The 26,590-nt window shown below is 47.4% G+C and overlaps 1 protein-coding gene across 3 annotated transcripts in view; it reads left to right on the forward strand.

Moving 5' to 3' along the window:
• The window catches only part of TAF5L (TATA-box binding protein associated factor 5 like), a 353,159-nt gene that overhangs the window by 15,007 nt on the left and 311,562 nt on the right, over positions 1 to 26,590 (forward strand). For 2 of the 3 annotated variants that reach the window (XM_069607427.1, XM_069607428.1), the window contains one exon: positions 8,576 to 8,720. In XM_069607427.1, coding sequence (XP_069463528.1) covers positions 8,579 to 8,720 — 142 coding nt within the window. In that variant the 5' untranslated portion in view covers positions 8,576 to 8,578. Of the gene's footprint in view, positions 1 to 8,575; positions 8,721 to 26,590 lie in introns of those variants that run through there. The other variant, XM_069607429.1, reaches the window with a different exon arrangement.

Genomic DNA, 26,590 nt, shown 5'->3' on the forward strand with positions numbered 1-26,590 from the left:
TGAGCAAAACTCCAAGGTGGGGGATAGGGTCCTGCTTAAGGGGAGTCACCCCAGTGTACAGCTCATACAAAATGTTGTATTGGTAGTCACATTATGAAGTTTCAACTTGCCTTTTTCATAACCCGCAGCCACAAAACAATATTAAGGCATAGGAAACATTTGATGAAATAACAAAAAGCTATAATTGAGGCATTAAAAAGAAAGGTAGAGGAGAAAAAGCAGCTACTGGTGGAATCTGGAAAAAGAAGATGCAGTGAAAAAAGAAAGAGAATTATATTGTGAAAACTGACTATTACAAAATGTATTAATGGCTGTTCACAAATGCTGGAAAACCTTGGCAGGGATGGCTGGTGGTGTTCCTTCCTCAGAACCTGCCTATTACTTCACCTGGACAATTGATAGACCCGCATCAAAACAGCAGATGTCTGTGTAATGTTGCAATTCCCAGAGATGTAGCTGTGCAACAACTGCAAACTATTGGACTATAAAGTAACCTGTCAGTTGTCTGCTACAAATGTTTTGTCGGACAGATCTAATTTGACAAGCACAACTCTATCAACACGTCTTCTTAACAGTGTGTTCTTGTTACAGTATGACGGTCATGCCTGTTTGGACCATGAAGTGACACCTACACGTTACCACACACCTGTGCAATCTTTCAGATTACAGTTTTAAAAAAAAAAAAACAATGGAATTGGAACATCCCCACAACCGAGTTTGGTTGCTACGTCAGCCACTGCTACTAATCTACAATGTAATTGTAGCTCACATCTTCTTGGTGCAGGGTTTGTGTTCAGGATGCCACTGAGATCGCTGAGGGGGCCAGCACGCCATACATTGTGACAGGTCACCGATAACTGGATGGGACAATCGGTGAGGGCTGTCGCTCTTGGTGTGGTTAGCGAACATGAGGTACAGGATAGTGCTGCAGGCAAACTGGGGGGGGTAGAAAAGATAATGTGTGCTTGGTTTTGTATATTAGCTGTTGCTGTGTAGTATTGGTTTTGTTTATGATGTGTTATGTATTTAATTGAAACTAATAAAACATTTAAAAAAAATAAAAACCTCATTGTGCATTTATTGATTATTTGTCTAGAATAGAGTGTACCTTGTACTCTCAGACTAGTTGAATTTAAATGTGCAAAGTTTTAACATGTTGTCTTTGACATTGTGGACATTTGTTATTACTATTATGTGGTTGTATTGCAGGTTTTATAGTTGTAGTCTCTGTCATTAGAAGATTAATAGGTTTCTTTTTAAATGTGGTTTATCTTGGAGAACTGTGTGATTGCACTTTTAATTAAGTTTTTACTTTAGGTTTTTTGTATGTATCTTTAAGCAGCCATCAGATCAGTTGTGTTTCAATTTGCATTCTTGCACTCGCTAACATCATGCCCCCCATTACGGATATTCGGGTTTAAGCACTCTGCACTTTAAAGGGTTTTACCTAGTGGTAAGCTTATTGCACTTTACCTCTTGATGAGTCGTACTGTATTTCATGATTTTACATTTGGGTGGAATCGAGTGAGACATCCATACAATGTTGAGAGAAATAAACACATGCATGGTACATTGTGTTCCCCTGCTTATATGCACCCAATATCATTTATGGTTTCAGGTTATTTTATGTTGCACAGCCAGAAACAGAATTTACCTTTGATCGGGTATGGAATTAGCATTTTGATAGGATGCACCAAGCACTTTAAGCGAATTATCCTTTTCGGTAACTAATCATTAAAGAAATATAGATCTGGATGGGATTTGATCTAGCGTTTGCAGCCAGCTGCCATGTCCTTGGTTTGGTTCAGAGATTCTCTGGCATTTCCCACCTAGGAAGCTTGCTGCAACGCCTAGCAGGGCACGCAGTGTGCTGGCTGGGTACCGGTTCTAAAGCTGCTGAAGGGTCCTCTGGATTCAGTGTCGTCTCCCTCTGTTGCCTGGGAAATGTTTAGGGGAGGCATCTTGCTTCCCTGTTGGAGGTCCTGACCTTCCTTCCCTGGCAGAAGATGTAAGGCAGACTGTACCTTCAGCCAGGGTCCAATGTTGTGTTCTTCTTTCCTGCTTCTGGTGAAGCCTTCAGATCTGCCAAAAGAGGGGCTCGACCCTCTTTTAAAACCAAATGGCCCACAGGGATTGATGTAGGCTAAGCCTACCTTAAGGAACCAATCCTGGGTCCCCACCAACATTCTCCTGTATGCCTGCAGTAATAACCAGAGTGCTTTGCAACAAAAGGTAAAGCTGGTGAAAAAATGTTAATACAAAGTCCCACCCTCTTTCTCTGTTGTGAATCAAAGGGTCTCTCTAGTTAATGGAGCACTCTGTGCTTCCTGATTAAATCATCAGGTCTCCCTTGAATCTGCGCACGAACAGACTTTCGGTCTCTGTCAATCCACATACTTCCGAATGGGCTCTCCCTCTGGGGATGACTACTGTAAACGTGCAGTTCCAGACATATTTCACTGTCCATTGATATTAATGGTGGGAGCTGGCTTCGGTTGGCACAGTGCATATCAAAGATTGTTGGGGTTTCCGGTCTCCTTCGTTAACCTCTGCAGCCAGGCCCCATGTGGGCCTGTTTAAAGTATGTTAATTGCTGCCAGCATCTACAGGCCTCCACCAAAGGACAGGGCGGATCCTTGGAGCCTTTGATACTTAATTAGGCTGGCCATGGTAGACGGAAGGTTTTGCCCTCCCCCTTCTGAGATGATATGGTGTAATCCTGGCTCTTAAATCCCAACTAAATATGACGGGGGGGGGGACAGCGTCTGTAGGTTGCGTCCACCCAGATTACACAGGTCTATGTGTATGTTGTGCGGCGAGCATAGGAAAATGTGTGGATTAGCCCCACACATTTTCCAGAGGTTGAGCTGCCTTCCAATTTCTTTTAAAATTTAAAAAAAACCTTGGCTAGCGCACACACACTGTGCGGATGGTTGAATTCCTCAGTCATGCCCGGAAAGCTCCAGTGAAGCGAGAACTGGTATTAAATCAGAAGCCTGAGAACAGGCTGGAACTAGTACAAAGACATTCAGATAAGTCGCCAAAAAAAGAAAATGAAATATTTGAGAGAACGGGAAATAGTCAGGATGAAAAAGGGAATCCCGTGATAAGTTTGCCAAGGGAGGAGAAAAGGGTCAATACATGTAGGAAAAGACCAGAGAAGAAATGTCAAACAATCAATTAACTTATACAAGTGATCACCAGAGACAATCTGAAGATTATGTGTAAGTGGCTTAACAAGAAGTTCACAAACCTCGGCAGAAGGGAGACATTTTCATGGGTTCTAGTTATAAATAGTGCTAGGATCAGATGGGTTATAGTTGGACGGGGACGGTTTAATTTATGAACATTCATCGACTAGCACCTTAGCTAGTTTGGTTAGGTAGGGACACCTTATTGAATAGGGAAAGATGGATGTTACATTTTTCCTTTTAATAAAACGCACCAGTGGAAATTCTAGTAAGAATTCTTCTTCTAGACCTACCAAAGGGGCCCATAACAAAATGGGAAGGGGTGGCCTGATGACAAAAATCCTATTAAATCAACAGATTTCCTTTGTGATCTACATAACAAATGGATACTCGATAAAACAATGTAGAACCAATCTCAAAGGAGTTGAATGCTTACAGTGAGATGTGAAATGTCGAAGCACATATTTCATTGATTTTAACTCCCTAAAGAGTCACTTTGCACAACTGGATCAAGTATTTATTTTATTTATAAGACACTTCTTCAACAAAGAATTGTTTCAAAGCACCCACAGGGAAACAGCGAGGGAAAATGGGAGTGAAAGGCAAATCAATGAGGAGAAAAGATGAGAGATAGAGATGCAGATGCGCGCCCCGGGGGTGCAAGGGAGTCAATTGCAAGCAACAGTGCCTAGCAGAGATCACTTGGTAAGAGTGGTCACCTGCCAGTACATGGAAGGCAAGTGCTGGGAGTGGGTGGAGACTGAAGTTGTTTCCTGGGCGCAGGGGGGAGGAGGGGGAAGTTCAGGACCCAGAATGACACATAAGGGCCCCTGGTCACAATGGGAGGGGTGGGGGTGAAAAGGAAGGTCTTGAGGAGCTTCTGCAATTTGAGGAGATCCGGCTCAAGGGGGATGCTGTTCCAGAGGAGGGAGCCAGCTTAGTATGTTATGTCACATGAAACTTGGAAAATGCTGAACTGCCATTACTATGGTCTTCAAGCACTTGTGATACAGTGAGCGAGTGGAAAGGATGAAGTGGCATAAAGGAGGACTGAACTTTAGGAGTCTTGCGTAGGAAGAAGTTTGTGCAATAATGAGGCATGCACAAGTTGTCTCTCTTTTTTCGTGCTTTAATTTTTTCCCAAATAATTGCATCGGTCTAATGACCCATTTCCTCCAGCCAGCAGCACCGGAAGGCGAGAGCCGGCCCGCCCACCTCGGGGCCGGCTACGACAAGGCTAGAGCCTGTCTCTGCCTGTGTCGCCGCACGAGCCGCGAGGCGCCAACCCCTGCCCGTCGCAACCTCCCTCGACGAGACCTCTCATTTCCCCACGGCACGTTGAGTAGCTCATACCTGGTGCTCTGCAAGGCCACCTACACCGCCTGTATCTGACCCACACATGGAATGAGACACACGTCATGCCAAGACCTGTCCGCCATCCTCGGCCACCAGTAAGCATACTATGCCTTGTTAATTACCATGCTGCCTATTGAATGCTGACATTCGCCACTGCTACCTCCCCTTGCCATGCCTCCTACATTATACCGTGCCCTCTCCTTACATCTATAACGGCTCATCCAATTGCGAGCTTACTGTATGTTAGCTAGGCATCATACTCCTGCGCACATTCCCCACCACCCACGCGCACTGCCCTCTTCTGCTACACGACTGTGCACAGCCACCGAGCTCCACGTCAACGAGCAGCTACTAGCATGCACACCTAGCAGGAAGTCAAATCTGCATATTTTATGTTTAAGCCCAAAGTCGATTCTGTCCACCTTTGTATACACCCACTATACTCAACATGGCCCCCGCCCGCCCCGTTAAGCTCCCATGCTCTGACTCCATCCGCCCTACTCCATTCCTACCTGCTCTACGCACACAAGAGTGCCACATCCACCAGTCCTCATCCACTAACACTATCCCTAACCCCAAACCCACAGCCAGAAGCACAACCCACACGTTACCAGTGCACATAAACGCCAGACTAAGAGCCCGCACCACCACCGCTCACACTAATACCCACCACAAACTCGCACTGCATTCACACCCCACACCCTTTACTATCCCCCATCCCAACACCCTTCCACCAAACTCCACACCAACAAACACAACCCTGCCAAGTCGAGCACAGACAACCCCCCCCCCCAATCCAGCTAGCCCTCATCAATGCTAGATCCCTACAAGCGCATGCCACAGAAATACATGACCTAATCTCTGACCTCGAGCTAGACGCCCTAGCCATTACAGAAACTTAGCTAGATGAAGCCTCTGCCATATGGCAGGCCCTCCCCCCTGGATACATCATCCTTCGGCAAGATAGACCAACACACAAAGGCGGAGGCGTGGCCCTAATAGTCATAGAAACGCGGAAGGCTAGACAAATCAAACCTCTCTCACCGGAGAACAATTTCGATGCTCTATCAGTAAAAATCTCCCTCTCTCCTAATGACACCATGACAATGCACCTTATCTACCGACCACCAGGCCCGCTCCTGAATTTACAAGCACACATCCTACACCTACTAGGGAACAATCTCAAACCCAACACTAAAGCCATACTCCTAGGAGACCTGAACCTCGGCTTCAATGACACAAGACACAAACACAGCAAAACCCTTGCTAAAGCCCTTCTAGACCTACAATTTATCCAGAGAGTTGACTCTGCTATTCACACCAAAGGCTGCATACTAGACTGGCTAGTCGACCACAACTGCAGGGTAGACCTCAGTTCAAACACACCACAACCATGGACCGACCACCACCTTATCCATTTTTACATCCCAACAAAGACAGCTATTAGTCAAATCCCTCCTATGCCAGCTGCTCTAGAGCTAGATCCAAAAGGCTACTCTCCAAAGAAAGGATGTGCCCAGTCTCAGCACTAGCATCACCCACCTCCAACGACCCCCAAAGAACTAGTCGCACTCTACGACACCACTATTAAAGAGATCATTGACACTATTGCCCCACTAGAAACAAAAAAAGCTAAAAAACTCTTCCACGCTAACTCATGGTTCAACCAAGATCTCCGTGACCTAAAAACACTCAAAAGACAAGCACTCAAAAAATGGCAATCGCACCCCTCCACCCATCTACGCGATTCTTACTTAACCATTGCCAAGCAATACAAAAACTCCAAAGCCAAAGCTGACGCATACAACACTAGAATCGACAATGCCCAATCACACTCAAAAGGAATTATTCGCGATTTTCAACGAACTAGTCAAACCCGCCCGCTTCCAAACGCCAAGCAATCAAAGACGTGAATTGGTGTAATGACATCCAGAAGGCCATGCTCGACAAAATTGACTTACTCCAAAAGAAAATCAAAGCCAACCTTGACAATCTACCCAAGTCTCCACACAAAACGCGGACTGCCCCAAGCACCCCCACCCCCCAAAACAAAAGCAACAACAATCCTCCACCGCCTTTTACCTTTAGAGAGGTAACCGCCCCTGAGGTCCTACGTATCATGAAACAAATAAAACCCTCACTCTGCAAGGGGGACATCTGTCCAGCAAACCTAATCAAAGACTGCGCTGAACCTCTAGCCCACTTCATTGCTACCTTCATTAAGGCCTCATTCGCCACCGGCACAGTACCCTCTTCCCTCAAAGAAGCTTGGGTTCGCCCACTACTAAAAAAAAACCTACGCTAGACCCAGACTCGCCCAACAACTACAGACCCATTACAACAGTGTCATTCCTGCTGAAAATCCTCGACAAGGCCGCATACCTACAGATACAAGCTTACCTTGAATCTCACAACATCCTAGGCAAGAGACAGTCTGGATTCCGCCCATGCCATGGCACAGAGTCGGCACTACTCTACCTTAAGAACCAACTCCTAAAAAACATGGATAAAGGCAAATGCGCCATCCTCCTACTCCTTGATCTGTCGGCCGCGTTCGACTTAGTCGACCACAAAACACTAAGTACACATCTCACCAACACAGCCCATTTCTCGACTAAAGCCACAGCCTGGATCTCATCCTTCCTGGAAGGCAGAGCTATGAGGGTCTACTCAGACCAAGCATCAGCCACCGCCTCCCCATCAACTGTGGAGTACCACAAGGGTCCTGCACCTCCCCGACCCTTTACAACTTATTCACACTCCCACTATTCAACGACTTAGAAGAATTTGGCATAACGTTCACCAACTATGCCGATGGCACTCAGATCCTTCTCCCACTAACTGGTGACTACGGGCAAGACCTGAAAACCCTACAAAACACTTATGCCATCATCCAGGCATGGATGGCAACCAATGGCCTCTGTCTGAGTGGAGACAAGACAGAGATCCTACTAGTGGGCCCTAAAGAAACTCTCAGCAAGCTAGACAATAAATACAGTACTTTCCTCATCGAGAGCTCTGTAATCTCCGTCTCCCCGGCTGTAAAAACTACGGGGGTATAAAGTAAAACCTCACCTTTCCACCACAAACCGCCTCAACCTCGCCAGAGCCACTATAGGCGCGAAACTGGACTACTGCAACATCCTCCTGCTAGGTACCTCGGCCAAACACATTAATAGGCTCCAGATTGCACAAAACAACGCTCTGAGAGCAGCCCTCAATATACCAAAGAGAGAACACATCTCCCTAGCAAGACAAAATGCCCACTGGCTCCCAGTTTAAGAGCGCATCCAGTTCAAGACTCTCAAAATTACACATAGATGCATATCCCAAACTGCCCCTAGCTACCTTAATGAACGGATTCAACCAGTCCAATCACTGAGACCCAAAAGGGACATATATGCCAACCAACTTGCAATACCTAACTTCACTAGAGTCAAAGCTGGTGGCTCGAGTTTCGAAGTCCTAGCACCGAAAGCCTGGAACTCCCTAACGCCCAAACTAAGAGCTGAAACATCCCACACAGCTTTTAGAAAAGCTCTTAAAACCACCCTATTTAAGTGAATCCCATTTTTTAATTCTATCGCATGCAACAATGTCTGTAAGCTACAACTGTACCATGTTCACGGTTCCCATGTAACCTTGGAACCACAGCCATTCCTGTAACCGAATCAACTTGTCAAGTAAACCTTCTTGTAACAGCACCACGATGCCCGAGGGCAGCTGCTGCGCTTTAAAAATGTAAATAAATGAATGACCTAAAGAGAGGAGCTTGTTAATGAAGCATGAAGAGCATGTGTCAAAGGACATGGACTTTGGAAAATTAAATGGGAAGAATTTGTGAAAAAATCTAATGTCAATGTGTGCAACCACAATAGTCTTTTTTTTTTTTTTTTTTTTTTGTTAAAAGCTGTCTTTTCTTTTAGGTGACTTAATTTGTTTCTTTGTTATTGAGTGCTGAAGTGCAGGTTATTTCTGACCACATGTACCACTCTGTTATGCATCATCACGTCTGTTGTTCTATCTAGATCATGAAGCGTATACGCACAGAGCAGATTCAGATGGCTGTTACCTGCTACCTCAAGCGCCGTCAATATGTGGATTCAGACGGTCCTCTCAAGCAAGGATTAAGACTGTGCCAAACCGCAGAGGAGATGGCTGCTAATCTGACGGGTAACATACTTGCCTATGTCCTGCAATTAGAGCAGTAGAGGAATGTGGGAGGGGAGAAATTGTCTGCACATGCTTTTTAAAAATGGGTGACCAACTTGTAATGTGGAAGATTCAATCAAATACCCACAAATAGCATGCGCATAATGTGAGACTGCTTCAATATAGGTTTCGTGGGCAACATCATCATAGAAGATTTTCTCAAGTGGCCTAACCTTAAATCTGAAATGGGTACGTTGGGCAATACTGGGGATTCATTTAAATGTTTATGCTGCTGGCTTGGTGAGTGTAAGACTATTTATTCGCAGCTAAGTGGCATACCTAACCCCAACAGGAAAGTTTTTCCAACCAAGGGGATATCGACATGAACCTACCATAAACCTGACGTTTTTAACCTTAATGCAAAGATGTTACCTCGTTAGTTAATTGTTGATGAAGTGACTCTTATGACAGGAAATGTGTAGACTTATTTTTTAGGATAAAAAAAACTAAATAGATGACAAAACCGAAAATGAACCCTAGACCTTTGAGATAAAGAATCAAAATTGTGAAATGCATAGACGTTTTAATTATTCATTAACATTCAGAACTACTACAAATACTCAGCTCCATAAGGTAAGCGGAAACAAGGGTCTAAACAACTGTAAACTGGCAGTAGGCAACTTTTAAAAGGGATACCATAATGTCATCCACGGTTTTGGATTGTGCTCTCAAGATTGCTTGGTGTGCATGTTTTTTTTATTTTTTTAAATAACTTTATTTTCTGATTTTCATAAACGTACAGAGAGATGAACAAAACAAAGGAGCGAACTGTGTACCCAGAAATCCCCCCCCACCCCCCCCCGCTGCCAACACAGAATGTGCAATAATACAATACATGGGAAGTTCGAGTTGCGCACAAAGGCCCCGTGGGATGACCAAGCGCAAAACATCTAAGGTGACGACATGGGAGAGGATGCACCAGTGGGAGTAGCATTTAAGTAATTCACATAGGGGCCCCATATATCAGGTGGTCTTGTGTGCAGCGGCAGTGTCCTAATATACAATGTCTCAATATCTTGAAAATAAGCAATATCGCGCAACCACATTCGAGAGTTTGGGGGCTGGCCTCTTCCCCAGATCATTGCAACTCTTCTCTTTGCTAAGGCCAATAGGAGACACACCAGTTTCCGGGAATGTAGAGCTAACCCCCCCCTAGTGAGTCCGAGCAAAGCAATCTCGGGCTCCTGATCAATACGTTCTCCCGCAATAGCAGTTAATGTCTCTCAAACCTCCCCCCAGAATCTATTCACAGCCGAACAGTTCCACGCCAAGTGCAGAAAATCAGCATCCTGGGTCCCACTTCGATCGCAAGTCCCTGGGACCTCAGACCGTTGTTTGTGAAGCCTGGCCGGGGTATGGTAGGTTTGGTGGACAAAGTTAAAATGTATTTGTTTGAACCGTGAATTCAGTGCCACCTTCTGGGTTTGATCAAGGATAAATGCCCAGTCCGCATCCGGAATACTCCTCCCGAGGGACCTCTCCCATCTGAGCTTTGCGGAGCCAGAGTGTACAAGGGTGTCCCTTAAGAGGTTTTTATATATGGGAAAAGTAAGGAAAAGCCTCTGCGCCATCTGGCGGAGCCTAAAATAGGTGAATATGTCTAGGGCATTGCTTGCCCCACGCTCACGAGCCTGCTGTAGCGTTATAAAGGACCCGTCAGCGAACAGGTCACCCAGATTGATTTGCAACTTGGTTATCCACCGAATATAGACCTGTTTGTTAGTGAGCGGGACCCCCTGGGATAAATTTGGCAGGAAGAAGCGGGTAATAACGCATGCCTATCTTGCTTTTCTGCGTTTTTTTTTCACCCATACTATATATGTAGAATGAACTATGTTTAAGGTTTTGGGGCGAGTCTGAAGTGTACTGATTATGGTCGCGCGCAACATATGTGGGGACATTAGGGCCCGTTCAACCTGGACATGGGGGTCTAACAACCTGTGTGGCATACCAATGGCTTAAGAACTGAGCTTGGGCTGCCCAATAATACCGCTCTGGATCCGGGAGTACCAAGCCCCGAACCTCTTCTTTTTTTTTTTTTTTTTTTTTTAATTTTATTTATTTTTTGTTCCCCCCCCCCCCCTCGCGACTGGTTGAATTAATGTTGTATAGGCCACCCTTGCAGGTTTACTGGCCCAGATCAGTTCAAGGATCATGCTTCTCAACAGGGCTAGGATTTTCTGCGGGAGTGCGATGGGAATGTTCGCGAACAGGTAGAGGAGCTTTGGCAAAACTACAATCTTCACCATGTATACACGACCCCAGAGAGTGAGCGGGAGACCCTTACATCTTGTGATCTGACCCTGCAGCATGTCAATAGATTTCCTTGTAGAAGGGTGTGAAAATCTTGTGACAATTGAATACCCAGGTACCACACTCCGGACAGTTCCCATTTAAGCCCACAGTCATCAATGTATTCCTGTATGGCATCAGTTAGGGGGAAAACTATCGATTTTGAGCTATAGATTTGGGGAGCTCTCTGGCCTAAAAATCAAATCACCTCTCGCATTATTGGGTTCAAATTCTCAGACGGATCTCGTATGAAAAAGGCTACATCGTCTGCGTAGAGTGAAATTATTAATTTTATGTAGGCCGAACTAGAGACCCCTGTGCAGGTGTTGCGAACGTAGGCTCTCTGCAAGAAGCTTGTCTTTCCCACAAGGACGTTTGACACCGGTTTCTCATATAAAAGTGCGACTAACTTCAGGAATTGCTTCCCCAGACCCATACTGTCCAGTACCGTGAAGAGGTAGGGCCATTCCACTGAATCAATCGCTTTTTCGGCGTCGAGAAGCACCGCCACCGCCTGGACAGCAGGGTCGACGGCCTCAATGGCACCAAACATGCGCCTTAGCCCAAAGGTCGTGTTGCGACCAGGAATGAACCCCACTTGATCTGCTAAAACAAGTGCGGGCACTAAGGGAAGCAATCTTGCGGCAAGAATTTTAGCCAATATTTTATTTAAGTTAATTAGAGAAATTGGTCTGTATGACCCGCATTGATCAGGGGGTTTACCACTCTTGTGTATGAGAATAATATTAGCTTCCCGAAGTGTCGCTGGTAGACTTTCTTTTTCGGTAGCCTCTAAGTAAACTTGTAGCAAGAGGGGAGCCACTATTGTGGCAAATGCTTTGTAAAAGTTGTCCGTTAGGCCGTCCGGCCCAGGGGCTTTCGAGCTTGGGAGTGCCTTTATGGCTGCTACTATCTCGTCTAGTGATATGGGGGTGTTGAATGGCTCTCTTAATGTTTGGTCTGCCCAGAAAAGTTCAATCTGGTCCAGATATTGGAGAAGGGGGCCCAACGCTTAGTCACCTTTCGTATTGTAAAGATCTTGATGGAAAGCCTGAGGATGGCTACAGAACCATCAGGTGCCCTTATACAAACTATCAGGGGGGGGGGGTCTCCTGTCCGAAGCTATCAACCTAGCAAGCAGAGCTCCCAGTCTCTGGCCCTCCCCATACTGCCGTATTATATTCTGTGTGATTGGGACAAGAACTTGGTTTCTCTTTCCGCACAGGTTCTGAAATGTTCAAGTTCCTTTTTGAGGGAGGCGAGGGTACAATTGTCATTTTGGGTGTCGTATGACCGCTCCAGAGTCTTCAGTCGTGCTTCACTAGCTGCCAGTTCAGCTCTTATCAGCTTCAGTACCCCATGCTCTTTAGCTATACACACCCCCCTCAAAAAGCACTTGGGGGTTTCCCACAGGGTCCCGCTGACTCAACCGAGTCGCGATTTATGTCCCGGAAGGCCGTTATGTCGATTCGAAGTTCCTGGGCAAACACCTGATCCTGAAGAGCCCCATGCTTGAACCTCCATGGCGGTCTGCCACCGTCGTGTCCAGCCGGGGCCCACTCAAGGACCACAGGGGAGTGATCGGATAGCGTCTGAGGGAGAATCTGGCAGTCGCCCCACAGTATCGTAGTGTGCCTGGACACCAAAAGGTAGTCTAGCCTAGAGCTGGTGTCGTGTACCCATGACTGAAAGGTATAATTGTGCGACGATGAGTGTCTGGCTCGCCAGGCATCCTCAAGATTATAGGCCCTACATATTTCTTGTATCTGCAAGCTGGCTTTAGTATGTATGGTGCTAATGGTATGGGATTTGTCAATGTTCGAGTGTGGTGGTCAAATCTCCCCCCCCCCCCCCAGATAATTGTGGTGTAGTCAGCGTCAGCTAGGTTGGTCATGACTCAATCGAAGTTGTTAGTACCGTCTACATTCGGACCATACGAATTCACGAGGATCACTTCCACTCCATCTAGAACCCCACCTACCAGGAGGAACCTACCCACCTCATCGCGTTTTATCGTCTTTATATTAAATAATACCCTACGGCTAATGAGGTAGCGACCCGGCGCGCATAAGACGAGTAGGAGGAAAAATATCTGTGCCATCCCCAGCTCGCCAACCATTTACTCTCGGATGAAGGGGTAAGATGGGTCTTTTGAATGAATGCAACATCAACATTGCGCCTTCTGAGATACTGGGCAATTCTACGGGCTTTGGTGGGGTTATTACCACCCTGGACGTTCCACGTTGCTACCCTGAATGGGACAATAGGCGAGTGCACTCCTCCCCAGCAAGGAGTGCACGCGGCCCCAGCCGCCGCCAGACTGCGGCCCGAGAGCCACGGTAGCGGGAGCCACTCACCTGCGCGGCCCCCGATGGCCCACTGATGGGCACACCAGCTTTCCCTGGCAGGTGTTCACTCCGCTTTGCCGAGGGGCGGATCTTCACTCTCTGCAGCTGCGGACCAGATGAAGGACGTCGCAGCCCAGGGGCAGCCCCAAACTGACACCACTCCTCCTCATCAGGTGCCCAGGGTATCCGTTCCGCAGCGGCCCAGCTCCGCGGCCGCCTCCTCCAAAATCCCAGACGGCCAGGACTCGCTCGGCAGCCGCTCACCGCCTCCTCACCCACAGCGCCTGAGGGCACTCATGTAAAGCCCACGCCGTTCATGGACGCCGCAGGCAGAGCAACCCGGTCCCGTCTCCTCCCTCACACCAACACACTCACAGCCGCGAAACACAGGCGCCACAGAGATCTGCAGGGCAGTGACCGGCTCTCTCCGGTGGTCAGCCTCCTCCTCACGGTGTCGGAACGGCAATTTTTACAGGATTAATGGGAGCTCGCTGCAGAGCTCAAAGAGCCGCCATCTTGGTGGGTCGCTAACGCCCTCTTTGTGCATGCTTGATTGAAAGAGAACAATCATGTGGAATCCAAGAAGTATGAGGAGCACCTTTTTTAAATTGGGTAAAATCTGTCTTCCCATTTTTATCTTTGTTTTCAAACTAAAGTATTCTTAATGTGGCGCTCATTAACGTTGTGCATTATGTAGGTGCTCCTATACTTGGCAAACCTAGTTATGTGGAAATTAAGCGACTGCCTCACGATTGCACATATTTTCTCAAATGGCCCGGCCAGGATTCAAACTCCTCTTCTGCATCTATGTCTGCAACTTGGCACACTTTTGGATCAGGCTATTACTGTTTAAACATGAGGTCTACAGTCAAAGAGCCACAAAACCACATTTTTTGTTTTTTTTACCCAGGCCTCAAAAGTTTTACAAATCACTAGCCTTTGGCCTTAGTGATAGATGGATTCTTAATGAGTAAGAAATGATGTGCTCTGTGCTTGCGAAAAATTGTGTGTTTTATTTATTTTTTTGGGTCCTCTATTCAGCCCGGTGGGATGTTACTGTATTTATACGCCACGCCTGTTGTACAAATGGATTTCTAGAATTGGGCCTGGCGGTTAGATATTAGGAGGCCACACTGGTTGTAATTAACAGGCAATTCTGAGAGGATAGCCAAAACCCAATCAAGGTAAACGTGGAGAGCAGCCAAGGCTACACTTGGAGCCTTGGCCACATGCACTGCGTTTACTTGCCCCAGCCCATACTCTGATTTTCCCATGTGACTTGATGGGTCTGCTGGGTGTCGCTTGTGGTTTAATTTCCCGAAAATTGGTTGGAGCTGCGTGTGTGAAGCAGTCTTCTGGTCAGATAGAGCACAAGTTGCAGCCCCTAGTGATGAATATATCCAAGATTCACTGATGCAGGCTTACAGGATGGGGGAAGGCGAGTTCCAGTGATGGTCGCCGAACACAGGCAACGGCAGGCCTCCTTCCAGTTGCGGTCACAGAAGCTCCCCTCCTACCGGATCCCTTGATGCTGGGATGCTGAAATTGGGAGGGAAAGACTTCACCACAAGCTGGCAACTACCAAAGTACCTGGTGCAACTGTGAAACAGCGACAGTTCTGGCGAGGTAGCCCACAGGCGAGCTGGTCAGTCCACCGGGTGGTCCTGGGACACTGCCAAAGGCTCAGGACAGCTGGACCCTTGAGAAGGTGGCAAGACTAGTTGGTCCACTAGTCCAAGTGCTGAAGCAGCGCTCTGGGTCTTCGGGGATCAGGTAGTCCAACAGGACGATGTCAGGCTTCTTAAGGCGTCTACTTCGGATCTTCATTCCGCTGTTAATCTACAGGGGATTCTTGGTTTGCACACTGATTTTAAGAAATGGCAGCAGGAGTCCTCTTATTAAAAATCGATCCTGGAAGCAAGTCCAATCCCACCAATGGTAAAGATTTGTACCTGCACCCACATCTAGACTGTCTGGCACAACAGATGTGCAGTGGGACTAGACAGATCCACTCACTTACTGGGCTGCGCACACAAGGCATCACTAGCCCGCGAAAGAAGCAGCTTTCTCGTGCAAGTGCATGACCTTATAAGAGATTTTTGACCTAGCAAGGCAGGAAGCAACTCAAACTTCAATATGGCCAAAGAGCAAGCGAAAATCTCATGTCACTACTATTTTAGGGCACTAGCCGCATTTAGTAGCCATATGTGGTATACGTGAATGTACACACTAACAATAATGAAAAAATGATAGAGATGTATCTGCTGCCACCAGCTTGTAGGCACATATACAAATAACCAAAAATCCCAAGTATAGAAAGCTGTGGTGATACAAAAGTTTCTGATGTTTGTTAAGCTTCTTAGAAACACATGCTGTGCATATAGTCCGACATCCGGTGTTCACCGCGGAGTATTGCATCTTGTCTTTCGGGGACCGAAAGGGGATGTCGGCATAGGCGTGTCTGTCGTGTACTCAAAATCCCTCACGCGCCGAGGTCCCTCAGATTGTTTTTTTCCGCCCAGATACTGGTTGCCCGTTAGCAGAGCTCTTACAAAAGAGACATTGTTAACTTATATCGAATTTTCGGTTATTCCCCGTTAAGTCACAAGAACATATTCAACGAAGACTTCGGAGGATTCATCTACGGCCGTGGTGTTTGGTGCCGACGATCCGGCAGCCGGACTTTCCACGTGGTCGGGACTTTGGGCCGACCGGTACAGTAGGGAGAGTGGGGTCGGGGTGGCCATATTTTTGGTATGTCTTTCCTCCTTTCCCCTCTTTACCCTTTTGGTCTGGTCATCTTCCCCTTTGGCTATGGAAAGGACTCCTAGGTTCTGCCCTAAGTGTAGGGTCAGATATCCTTGGAAAGATGAACACGGTACGTGTAACATCTATCTCTCGCTAGAGCACAACGAAATGCGGTGAACCGCTTGCGGTGAACGGCTTGCAAGCTCCTTCGGCCCAAGAGCCTGAAGGAGCGCTGTGTAAAGCGGTGGGCCGCGTGCGGTATGTCGCAGGTGGAACTCCCTTCCCCCCTGCCACACCTGCCGGGAATGATGGGGGTACTTCAGATGACCAAACGTCCATTGCGGATGTAATAGACCTTGAGGCGGACTCTTCTCGGTCCGCCACGCCCGACCCTGACCCTTTACGGCCTGACTCTGGTCTCGCTACAGGGAAAACACCCGGCGACAGGGGAGTACATACGCATCACACTAAACATACAACCGCTACACTGATTTCCAAGTCATTGTCAAATAAGGTGAAAGTGCCAACGGGGGCCCCGAAAATTTCAGCAGTTTCCGCGGATCGTGCAGATCCAGAGCCTTACCCTGCATCCGGAACAGCATCTTGCGACTGGGCAATCTAAGTCGAGTAAGGGTGCTACTCCAAAGACTTCACACGTCAAAGCGCGGACATCCGATGGTCCCGAAGGCCATGGTAGGCCCAAAAACTATGGCTAGGCCTGTGGTCGAAAAACCAGCCGCTAGGCCTTCTGACGCTGCGGAAGGTAATTACCTACCGATAGACCTTCAGAACATCTATCCCACGCTGATTCGGCGGTTCTCGAAGACCGCATCGAGAGAATTACGGTGGCACTAGGACTTGCCCCGGTTCCGCCTAAAAGCTTGGGGCAAGCCGCCAAAAAGCTTTCGGACATGGTTTTAGACCCCGATTCTCACAATTCGTATGAGGATGGCCAAGAGCCTCTCTGACACCCTAAGACTCTTTTCGACGCCGTAGGGCAGAAAACAACGTTTATCATCTTGTCGGTCCGTCTGGGTCCTCTAAATGGACTAGAGAGAAATTTGAGGGTTGTATGGACTGGCAGGAGAGGATTATCAGTTTTTCTGATCATCCATCCCCAAAAGGTCTTGTGGAGACCCGACTCCTCATTCTTCTCACTTTCAAGAAGAGCAGCTTTCTGTCCCAGACCAACTTCATGACAACGCCCAGTTGGACACATAGGGACATTTACAATGAAGAGGAAACTTCTTTTCTACAAGGTTATGAAGATGACCCACAGGATACCACAGACAATTGGGAAGAAAGCCAACAGGAGGGTATAGACCCATGGGCACTAACAGAGCAAGTTGAGGACACTGATGTTTTGTTTGGACTCCCCTCCATCCACTCCGGCTCGGCAGGCCTTGCCTGTAGATGACCAAATGGCATTCAACTCGATGTTAAAAAAGGCAGCGGAATATTTCAAAATCTCTACTCAAGAGTTGGTGCCTGAGCCATTAAGGAAAGGCCTTTGGCTAGCCAAGCCATCCCCCTCCTTAACTGTCAAAAGAAGGTTGGCCCCTTCCTTGGTATCACCAGCTCAAACCCGGGCAGTAAACCTGATAGTCGAAAAATGGTTTCGGCCGTCACTCTCTGACCCTTTATACATCAAAGGGCACACCATCCCCGACTCGCTGGTAGTAACCACCACCTGTAAAAGGGCAGGAGAACCACTTGCAACGGGAGAGGTGCCTCTGGACAAGGAGTCCAAGAGGCCATATGCCCTAGGCAAACGAGTCAACTCTGCGGCTGCATACACTGCGCGGATAGAAAATAATACCACGCTATTGGCAAGTTATGCTGACGCTCAGTGGAACCTACTTCGAGAAGGTTCCAGAACCCATGAAATCCAAACTTCTCGCCATTATAGGCGAGGGACGACAGGTGAACCATAATGTCATTAAGAACACCCTGGACACAGCTGAAACAGCAGGAAGGTTGCTGGCCCAGGGTCCTTAATAAAAAGACACGCTTGGCTGTGGACTTTGGAGTTCAAACACGAGACGCAAGCGTCTCATCGATAAGCCTGTTGAGGGAGCTAACCTCTTTGGTAAAGCGGTTGATGAATCCTTGGAGACAGCCAAGAAGGAGCACGAGACTCTGAAGTCTCTACAGCAAAAAACTCAAAAACCTTCCCCCCAGAGAGGTAAAGACTCTCGCCAGTCCTTTCGAGGGCAGTCCTGTGCAGGCCAAAATAACTATGGCACAGGGAATTTCAACACAGGACAAACTTCAGGAAGTCCCGCTTACTACCCTTCTAAAGGTCAGCGACGTGGCAAAGTCAGAGGTAGAGGCCCCAATCCCAGAGGAGCCACGGCTTCTGGTCAAAAATGACCACCATGTCCCCTCCCACGTCACCCCGGTTGGGGGGGGCGATTAACCCTTTTCCTCACGGCATGGGAGGGGATAACTTCAGACCCGTGGGTGTTGAAGACGGTCGCCTATGGGTACTGCGTGGAATTCGCCCGCCCACCACAGTTCAGACCGCCGCGCTCACGGCGCCTTTCACCGGACCATCTGGAGATCGTAAGTCAAGAGGTAGAAGCACTGCTGGCAAAGGACGCCATAGAAGCCGTCCCTATTCAGGTAAACAAGGGTTTTTATTCTGTGTACTCCCTTGTACCCAAAAAGGACCTCGCCATGCGCCCCGTTCTAGATCTGCGCCCAGATAACAAGTTTATAAAACCCCAGAAGTTTCGCATGGTAACACTACAGGAAGTAATCCCACTGCTGAAACAGGGGGACTACATGGCAACATTGGACATGAAAGATGCATACCTTCATATTTCAATGTTGCCAGAGCACAGGAAATACCTGAGGTTCATGATAGAAGACAGACATTACCAATTCAAGGTACTCCCCTTCGGCATTGCTTCAGCGCCATGGGTGTTTACCAAGTCCTGGCAGTGGCTGAAGCACACCTGTGCAGACTGTCCGTCCCAGTTTACCCTTACCTCGATGACTGGCTCTTTACGGGGGACTCGTACAACACCTGTCTCTTGAAAACCCAAAGAATGGTAGATCTTCTTTTCAGTCTGGGGTTCTCAATCAACGAAAAAAAGTCCAGTCTAGTCCGCAGTCAAACAAAATAATTTCTGGGAGCTCTAATTCAGACAAAAGACAGTCTTGTCTTCCCTTCCAACGAAAGAGCTCAGAACATGCTTTTCCAGATTCCTCAATATGTAGCCAGTCGAGAGGTGACGGTGCGCAAGGCCATGCGCTTGCTAGGAATGATGGCGGCATGCATATATTTGGTTCCCCAGGCTCCGCTGCGCATGCGTCCCATGCAAGAGTGGCTCAACAGCCAGTGGTGTCAGGCCAGCGGACAATGGGAAGATCTGCTAGTTGTCTCGCCAGTCCTCGTTCTCTCTGGAGTGGTGGTCAAGGGAAAACCTCCCTTCACCACCCCTGCAGTGGAAGCCACTCTCACGACAGACTCATTTCTCACGGGTGGGGGAGGCCTCACCTGCTTCAACAGACAGCACATAGAGTGTGATCCCCTCAGATAGCATCCAACCATATAACCATACTGGAGCTATTAGCAGTGTTCAAAGCACTGAAGGCGTTTCAGATGCAACTGCAGAGAAAGACAGTGTTGATTCTAACTGTCATGCATGCTAGACGTGGTTCTACCTCTTACGCTCATAGAACAGCTAGACCGTTCTATTCCAAATGGCGGTTGTTCGATTCATTGCCTGGAAAGCGACGTCTGCACTTTTCACGCCGCTAAATTCACGTGAATTCTGCTTCGTCACGTGAGCTACGGCATTACGTATATAAGTAGCGTGGAAACTTCAATCGCTGCTTCTGATCGAATCATTTGGCGTTGTGTAGCTGAACCTCCGATCTGCGTCCTTGCAGTTTTCCTCAGCTGCTTCTTGGGCCTTCTATAGTGTTTTCCGCCACACGCTGATTCCTGGAGCTGTTTGTTCGCGTGTAATTCCACACGCGCACGTTGTCTTCAAACGCGGCTGTCCTGGGCTGCGTGTATCCTGTTAGCGTGCAAATCCACAAGCGCACGTTGTCTTCAAGCGCGGCTGGCCTGGGCTGCGTGAATCCTGTTCGCATGTAATTCCACACGCGCACGTTGTCTTCAAACGCGGCTGTCCTGGGCTGCGTGTATCCTGTTAGCGTGCAAATCCGCAAGCGCACGTTGTCTTCAAGCGCGGCTGGCCTGGGCTGCGTGAATCCTGTTCGCGTGTAATTCCACACGCGCACGTTGTCTTCAAACGCGGCTGTCCTGGGCTGCGTGTATCCTGTCAGCGTGCAAATCCACAAGCACACGTTGTCTTAGCGCGGCAGACCTGGGCTGCGTGAATCCTGTTCGCGTGTAATTCCCCATGCGCACGCTGTCTTCAAGCGCAGTTGTTCAGGACTGCGTGTATCCTGTTTGCGTGCAAATCCACAAGCGCACGCTGTCTTCAAGCGCGGCTGGCCTGGACTGCGTGAATCCTGTTCGCGTGTAATTCCACACGCGCACACTATTTTCTTAGCGGCTGTTCAGAACCGAGTGTACTTGTCCACAAAAGGGCGCTATTTCCGACTCCTGCATCTGTGATATTAACAGGTGGATTTATTCATTTCTATACTTTTCTCTACGTGGGAAGGAAGCTTTTCAAGGACTGTTGGAAGGTGACAGTGAACAGTACTTTGGACGCTATCCTGTGGTGCAGCAACCCGGTATCTAGCGTGAGCCTCGTGCCGTTCGGGATAAGTCTCCCTTACTAATCTTCCCTTCCTTGTCGTTTGTTCCAATTCCGGATTTTCCTCAAGAGACATCTGCTGGATTCTTCTACACCATTCATAAGGTCAGTGTGTGAATTAATGCCAAATACTGTTCTATCATAGAGAGTCGATTTGGGGCAGTTTCTTATGATACTTTATTTTGTTCTAGGCTAACTTCCTATGCTTTACCCACGCCCTTTCCAGTGATCCATCTCTCTGCCTGTTTCATCAGTCAGAGTCGTATCATTTGGAAGGTCTAAACTTGACTTCACAACTATCAAATCGTGTGAACAGGGATCCGGAAGACCCTACCATCTGTATCCTTTTGAGTACCGTATCCTTTTCAGTCAATACTTTGGTGCTTTATGACAGAATCAGAAGCCATGGAGGGTACCGATCCTTTAACTGTTTTGACTCAGTTGATCAGCGATTTGAGAAATGAAATGGTTACGGCACAGGACATGTTACGGCACCGTATGGACGTTATACAAGACGCCATGCACGCTAGTCCTCAGGGAGCACACATTCCAATGGCCACTGCATCCGGATCTGGGACTGACACCCCCACAGAAAACTATTAATGTGGTTATGCCCACTCAGTTTCCCTTGGCTCCTCCGGAACGGTTCACAGGTGACTCCAAAACCTATAGAACCTTCGTTAATCAGTGCCGATTCCATTTGCTTTGCCGTCCTACATCATTCCCTGACCTAACCACAAAAGCAGCATTTGTGCTTTCCCATTTAGGGGGTACAGCTGCTGCTTGGGCTAACCCTTTGTTGGAATCAAATAGCCCTTTGTTATACGACTGTGATGATCTTTTGGCTGCTATGAGTAAAGTCTTTGACATGCGTTATGCTACTCAAGCTATGGATCTGGAGTTACTTAAGCTACAACAAGGCAGTCAACCTCTTTTGCCTTACATTGCCCGATTCAATCAACTAACAGCCGAAACTCAATGGCCTGAAGGCAAGAAAACGGCTGTTTTCTACAAGGGTCTTTCAGAAGAACTGAAAGATGCCTTATCCATGGTTCCGGTGGTTCCTACGGGATTCACAGAGTTGCTCGATTTGGTTCTACAAATCGATGCCCGAAGAAATGCTCGGAAAGGAGAGAAAAAAACATTCTTACAAGCATCGGTTTGTTCGGAGGCACCGGCAGTTCCCTCGAACGACCCTGAACCAATGCAGATTGGCGCTGTGAGAGGCCGGTTGTCCAATGCAGAAAGAGAGAACCGAAGAAAGAACAATTTTATGTATGTATTGCGGTTCATCCAAGCATTTATTAGCGACATGTCCTAAGAAACCAGTCAAGCATTCGGGAAACGCCAAAACTCGACAGTAGTAGGAGTCCCTGTGTCGAGTGTTTTATCGGACTCCAGTACCATTCCTAATCACGCACCTATAGCTGTCGAGGTGACGTTACGTTGTGATGACCAAGAAATGGTTTCCAAGGCCATGATTGATTCTGGAGCCACTAACCATTACATAGACATCACATATGCCAAGAATTGTTCCATACCCCTTGTAAACAAGAACAAACCTGAAACTGTTAATACTGTGGACGGATCTGTTTTGACTTCTGGTATGGTAACCCAGGAGACTGTACCTGTTCAGATGACATTATCTAATAGTCATTCGGAAGAAATCTTCTTCGATGTCATAGCTGCTCCGCAGTACAAAATAATACTTGGTCTTGCCTGGTTGACCCTTCATAATCCCGCTATTGACTGGGTTTCGGGATTGCTCCAGTATCCTTCAATTTATTGCAATGAACATTGCTTTACCAGTCAGGAGGTGTCAAACAATTCACATCTATTGGCCTCTATGGGGGGAGCTTCAACTATTAGTGTGGTACATCAAAGCGATACAACCATACCATGCGAATACACGAGTACGCTGATGTTTTTGATAAAGGCCAGGCAGAACAACTGCCTCCACATCGACAGTATGACTGTCCGATTGAACTGATTCCTGGAGCTAAAATTCCTACAGGTCGTGTATATTCATTGACTCCAAAAGAAGACGTTGTGTTGAAAGAATACATCGATAAAGCTCTAGCGATGGGATTCATACGGCCATCGCAATCACTTGCTGCGTCTCCTCTATTCTTTGTTCCGAAGAAAGAGGGAGATCTAAGGCCTTGCATTGATTACAGGGCACTTAACGACATCACCATAAAAAATCAGTATCCTTTACCGCTGATAAACGTTCTATTGGATCAATTAGGTACTTCCAGATACTTCACTAAATTGGACTTGCGAGGAGCATACAATTTAGTTCACATTCGTGAGGGCGATGAATGGAAGACCGCTTTCAAGACGCGGTATGGCCTTTACGAATATTTGGTGATGCCTTTTGATCTGTGCAACGCTCCCGCTACATTTCAGTTCTTCATGAACGATATTTTCAGGGATATAATGGACCAATTCGTGGTGATTTATTTGGATGATATTCTGATTTATTCATCGTCTTTTTCAGAACACGTCAAACACGTTTCTACAGTCTTACAAAGACTCAGGGAGAACCTTCTTTTTGTGAAAGCTGAGAAATGTGTCTTTCATTCACAGGAAGTGGAATTCCTGGGTTACGACATTAGCAATCTAGGTGCTCGAATGAGCCGTTCCAAAGTGAAGGCCATATTGAATTGGCCTGTTCCGCACAATGTCAAGTCATTACAGTCTTTCCTAGGCTTTGCGAATTTTTACCGCAGGTTTATTCGTTCCTTTTCCAAAACAGTGGCTCCTTTTGACGGCTTTAACTAGTTCCAAAGTTCCTTTCTGTTAGAACCAGAATGCCCAAGCATGATTCGAGATGTTAAAGGAAGCATTTACCACCGCACCCGTGCTTCAGCATCCAGATCCAGATCGCCAGTTTGTTGTTGAAGCGGATGCATCCAGTGTCGCTACTGGAGCGGTGCTCTCACAAGTTTGCACAGAAACCAAGGAGGAGCACCCAGTGGCTTTCTTCTCTCGCAAACTTACCCCATATGAACGAAATTACACTGTCACTGAGCGGGAATTACTGGCAATCAAGGATGCTTTCCGAGAATGGCGACATCATCTTCTTGGGGCCAAACATCAGGTGTTGGTGTACTCTGACCATAGAAATCTTCAAGCATTCAAATCTATGAAATGTCTTACGGCTCGACAGGCCAGATGGCATGTCTTTTTTGCTCAATATGATTTCCAGGTCACATATCGTCCTCCCAGAGAACACGTTAAGTCAGACGCTTTGTCTCGCATTGGTGAGGAAGCGAAGGAAGAATCACAGGTGCGCAATCAGTTGTTGGCAGATCATGTAATATGTAGTTGTTCTATTCAACCATCCTTAAAAAACGAAGTACAGGAGTGGGTGAAAAATCATCCCCAAGTGATCCAGGATATGAAGCTGGACGTACATAACGGTTTACCTTTCACACAAGGAATGCTCTACTTACCAACGTTTTCAACGCGGAATAAGGCCCTCAAGTGGAATCATGATTCCTTGATCGCAGCCCATCCTGGACAGAAGAAAACACTAGAGCTGCTTAAAAGATGGTGTTGGTGGCCATCCATGACAAAAGATGTCATAAATCATGTATCAACATGTTCTGTATGCATCCAATGCAAAAATGCAAAAACACTCCTGGTAAACCAGTGGGCTTACTCCAGTCCCTACCTGTCCCTAACAAACCATGGGACATGATATCTATGGACTTTGTGGTGGAACTCCCACAAAACCAGGAATACGATACCATATGGGTTGTAGCGGATTACTTCACTAAATTTGCTCTTTATATTCCCTGTATTGGTTTACCAACAGCTGCTATTTTGGCTGACCTGTTCATTCGACATGTATTCCGTTTCTTTGGTCTACCGTCAGTAATCATTACGGACAGGGGCTCACAATTTGCGTCACACTTTTGGAGAGCACGAACTTCAGCATTACTGATTGATGACAGAATGTCCAGTGCTTATCACCCTCAAACTGATGGACAGACCGAAAGAGTCAATAGCACTATGGAACAATATCTGCGGTGTTTGTGTCTGCAGTTTCAATCAGATTGGCTCAAGGTCCTGCCGGCAGCAGAATTCGCCTACAACAACTCCTATCATAGTGCCATAGGCACTTCACCTTTCTATGCTCTTTATGGACAACACCCCCGATCAATACCTTTTGGATTCCAGTTTGTCTTTGGATACTCCTGCCGCAGGCCATACTTTTCGTGATCTTAAGAATCTACAGAGGAAAGTGAAGCAGCAATTGGAACAAGCTAAAAGACACGACAAGTTCTATGCCGATGCTCATAGAGTACCTGCACCTGTCTACAAGGCTGGTATGAAAGTATGGTTGTCCACTAAGAACTTGAGGATACCAGGAAAAAAGAAATTGTTGCCTAAATACATTGGTCCGTATGCAGTAGTCGAAGTAATTAATCCGGCTGCTGTCTGTCTGGCTTTGCCACAACGATGGCGAGTGCATCCCGTATTCCACGTCACTCATTAAGCCGTGTTCTGAAGCTACCAGACTGCCTGTACGGCCTGTTGTTATTTCTGTGAGGGGTTCAGATGAGTACGAGGTACAGGACATACTGGATATGAGGCTACGTTCTGGTAGGCCGTATTATCTGGTGGATTGGAAGGGCTACGGTCCCGAAGATAGGTCCTGGGAACCTCTTTCCAATATACATGCTCCTGCTTTATTGAAGCGTTTTCACTTGAAAAGGGGAGAGGTTGCCCCTTTGGGGGATGGCACTGTCATGCATGCTGGACGTGGTTCTACCTCTTACGCTCATAGAACAGCTGGACCGTTCTATTCCAAATGGCGGTTGTTCGATTCATTGCCGGGAAAGCGACGTCTGCACTTTTCACGTCGCTAAATTCACGTGAATTCTGCTTCGTCACGTGAGCTACGGCATTACGTATATAAGTAGCGTGGAAACTTCAATCGCTGCTTCTGATCGAATCATTTGGCGTTGTGTAGCTGAACCTCCGATCTGCGTCCTTGCAGTTTTCCTCAGCTGCTTCTTGGGCCTTCTATAGTGTGCTTTCCGCCACACGCTGATTCCTGGAGCTTTTTGTTCGCGTGTAATTCCACACGCGCACGTTGTCTTCAAACGCGGCTGTCCTGGGCTGCGTGTATCCTGTTAGCGTGCAAATCCACAAGCGCACGTTGTCTTCAAGCGCGGCTGGCCTGGGCTGCGTCAATCCTGTTCGCGTGTAATTCCACACGCGCACGCTGTCTTCAAGCGCAGTTGTTCAGGACTGCGTGCATCCTGTTCGCGTGCAAATCCACAAGCGCATGCTGTCTTCAAGCGCGGCTGGCCTGGACTGCGTGAATCCTGTTCGCGTGTAATTCCACACGCACACGTTGTCTTCAAGCGCGGCTGGCCTGGGTTGCGTGAATCCTGTGCGCGTGCAATTCCACAAGCGCACGCTGTCTTCAAGCGCGGCTGGCCTGGATTGCGTGAATCCTATTCGCGTGTAATTCCAAACGCGCACACTATTTTCTTCGCGGCTGTTCAGAACCGCGTGTACTTTTCCACAAAAGGGCGCTATTTCCGACTCCTGCATCTGTGATATTAACAGGTGGATTTATTCATTTCTATACTTTTCTCTACGTGGGAAGGAAGCTTTTCAAGGACTGTTGGAAGGTGACAGTGAACAGTACTTTGGACGCTATCCTGTGGTGCAGCAACCC

This window comes from Ambystoma mexicanum, chromosome 4q (assembly GCF_040938575.1).
Source record: "Ambystoma mexicanum isolate Mex_15411 chromosome 4q, UKY_AmexF1_1, whole genome shotgun sequence".
NCBI lineage: Eukaryota > Metazoa > Chordata > Amphibia > Caudata > Ambystomatidae > Ambystoma > Ambystoma mexicanum.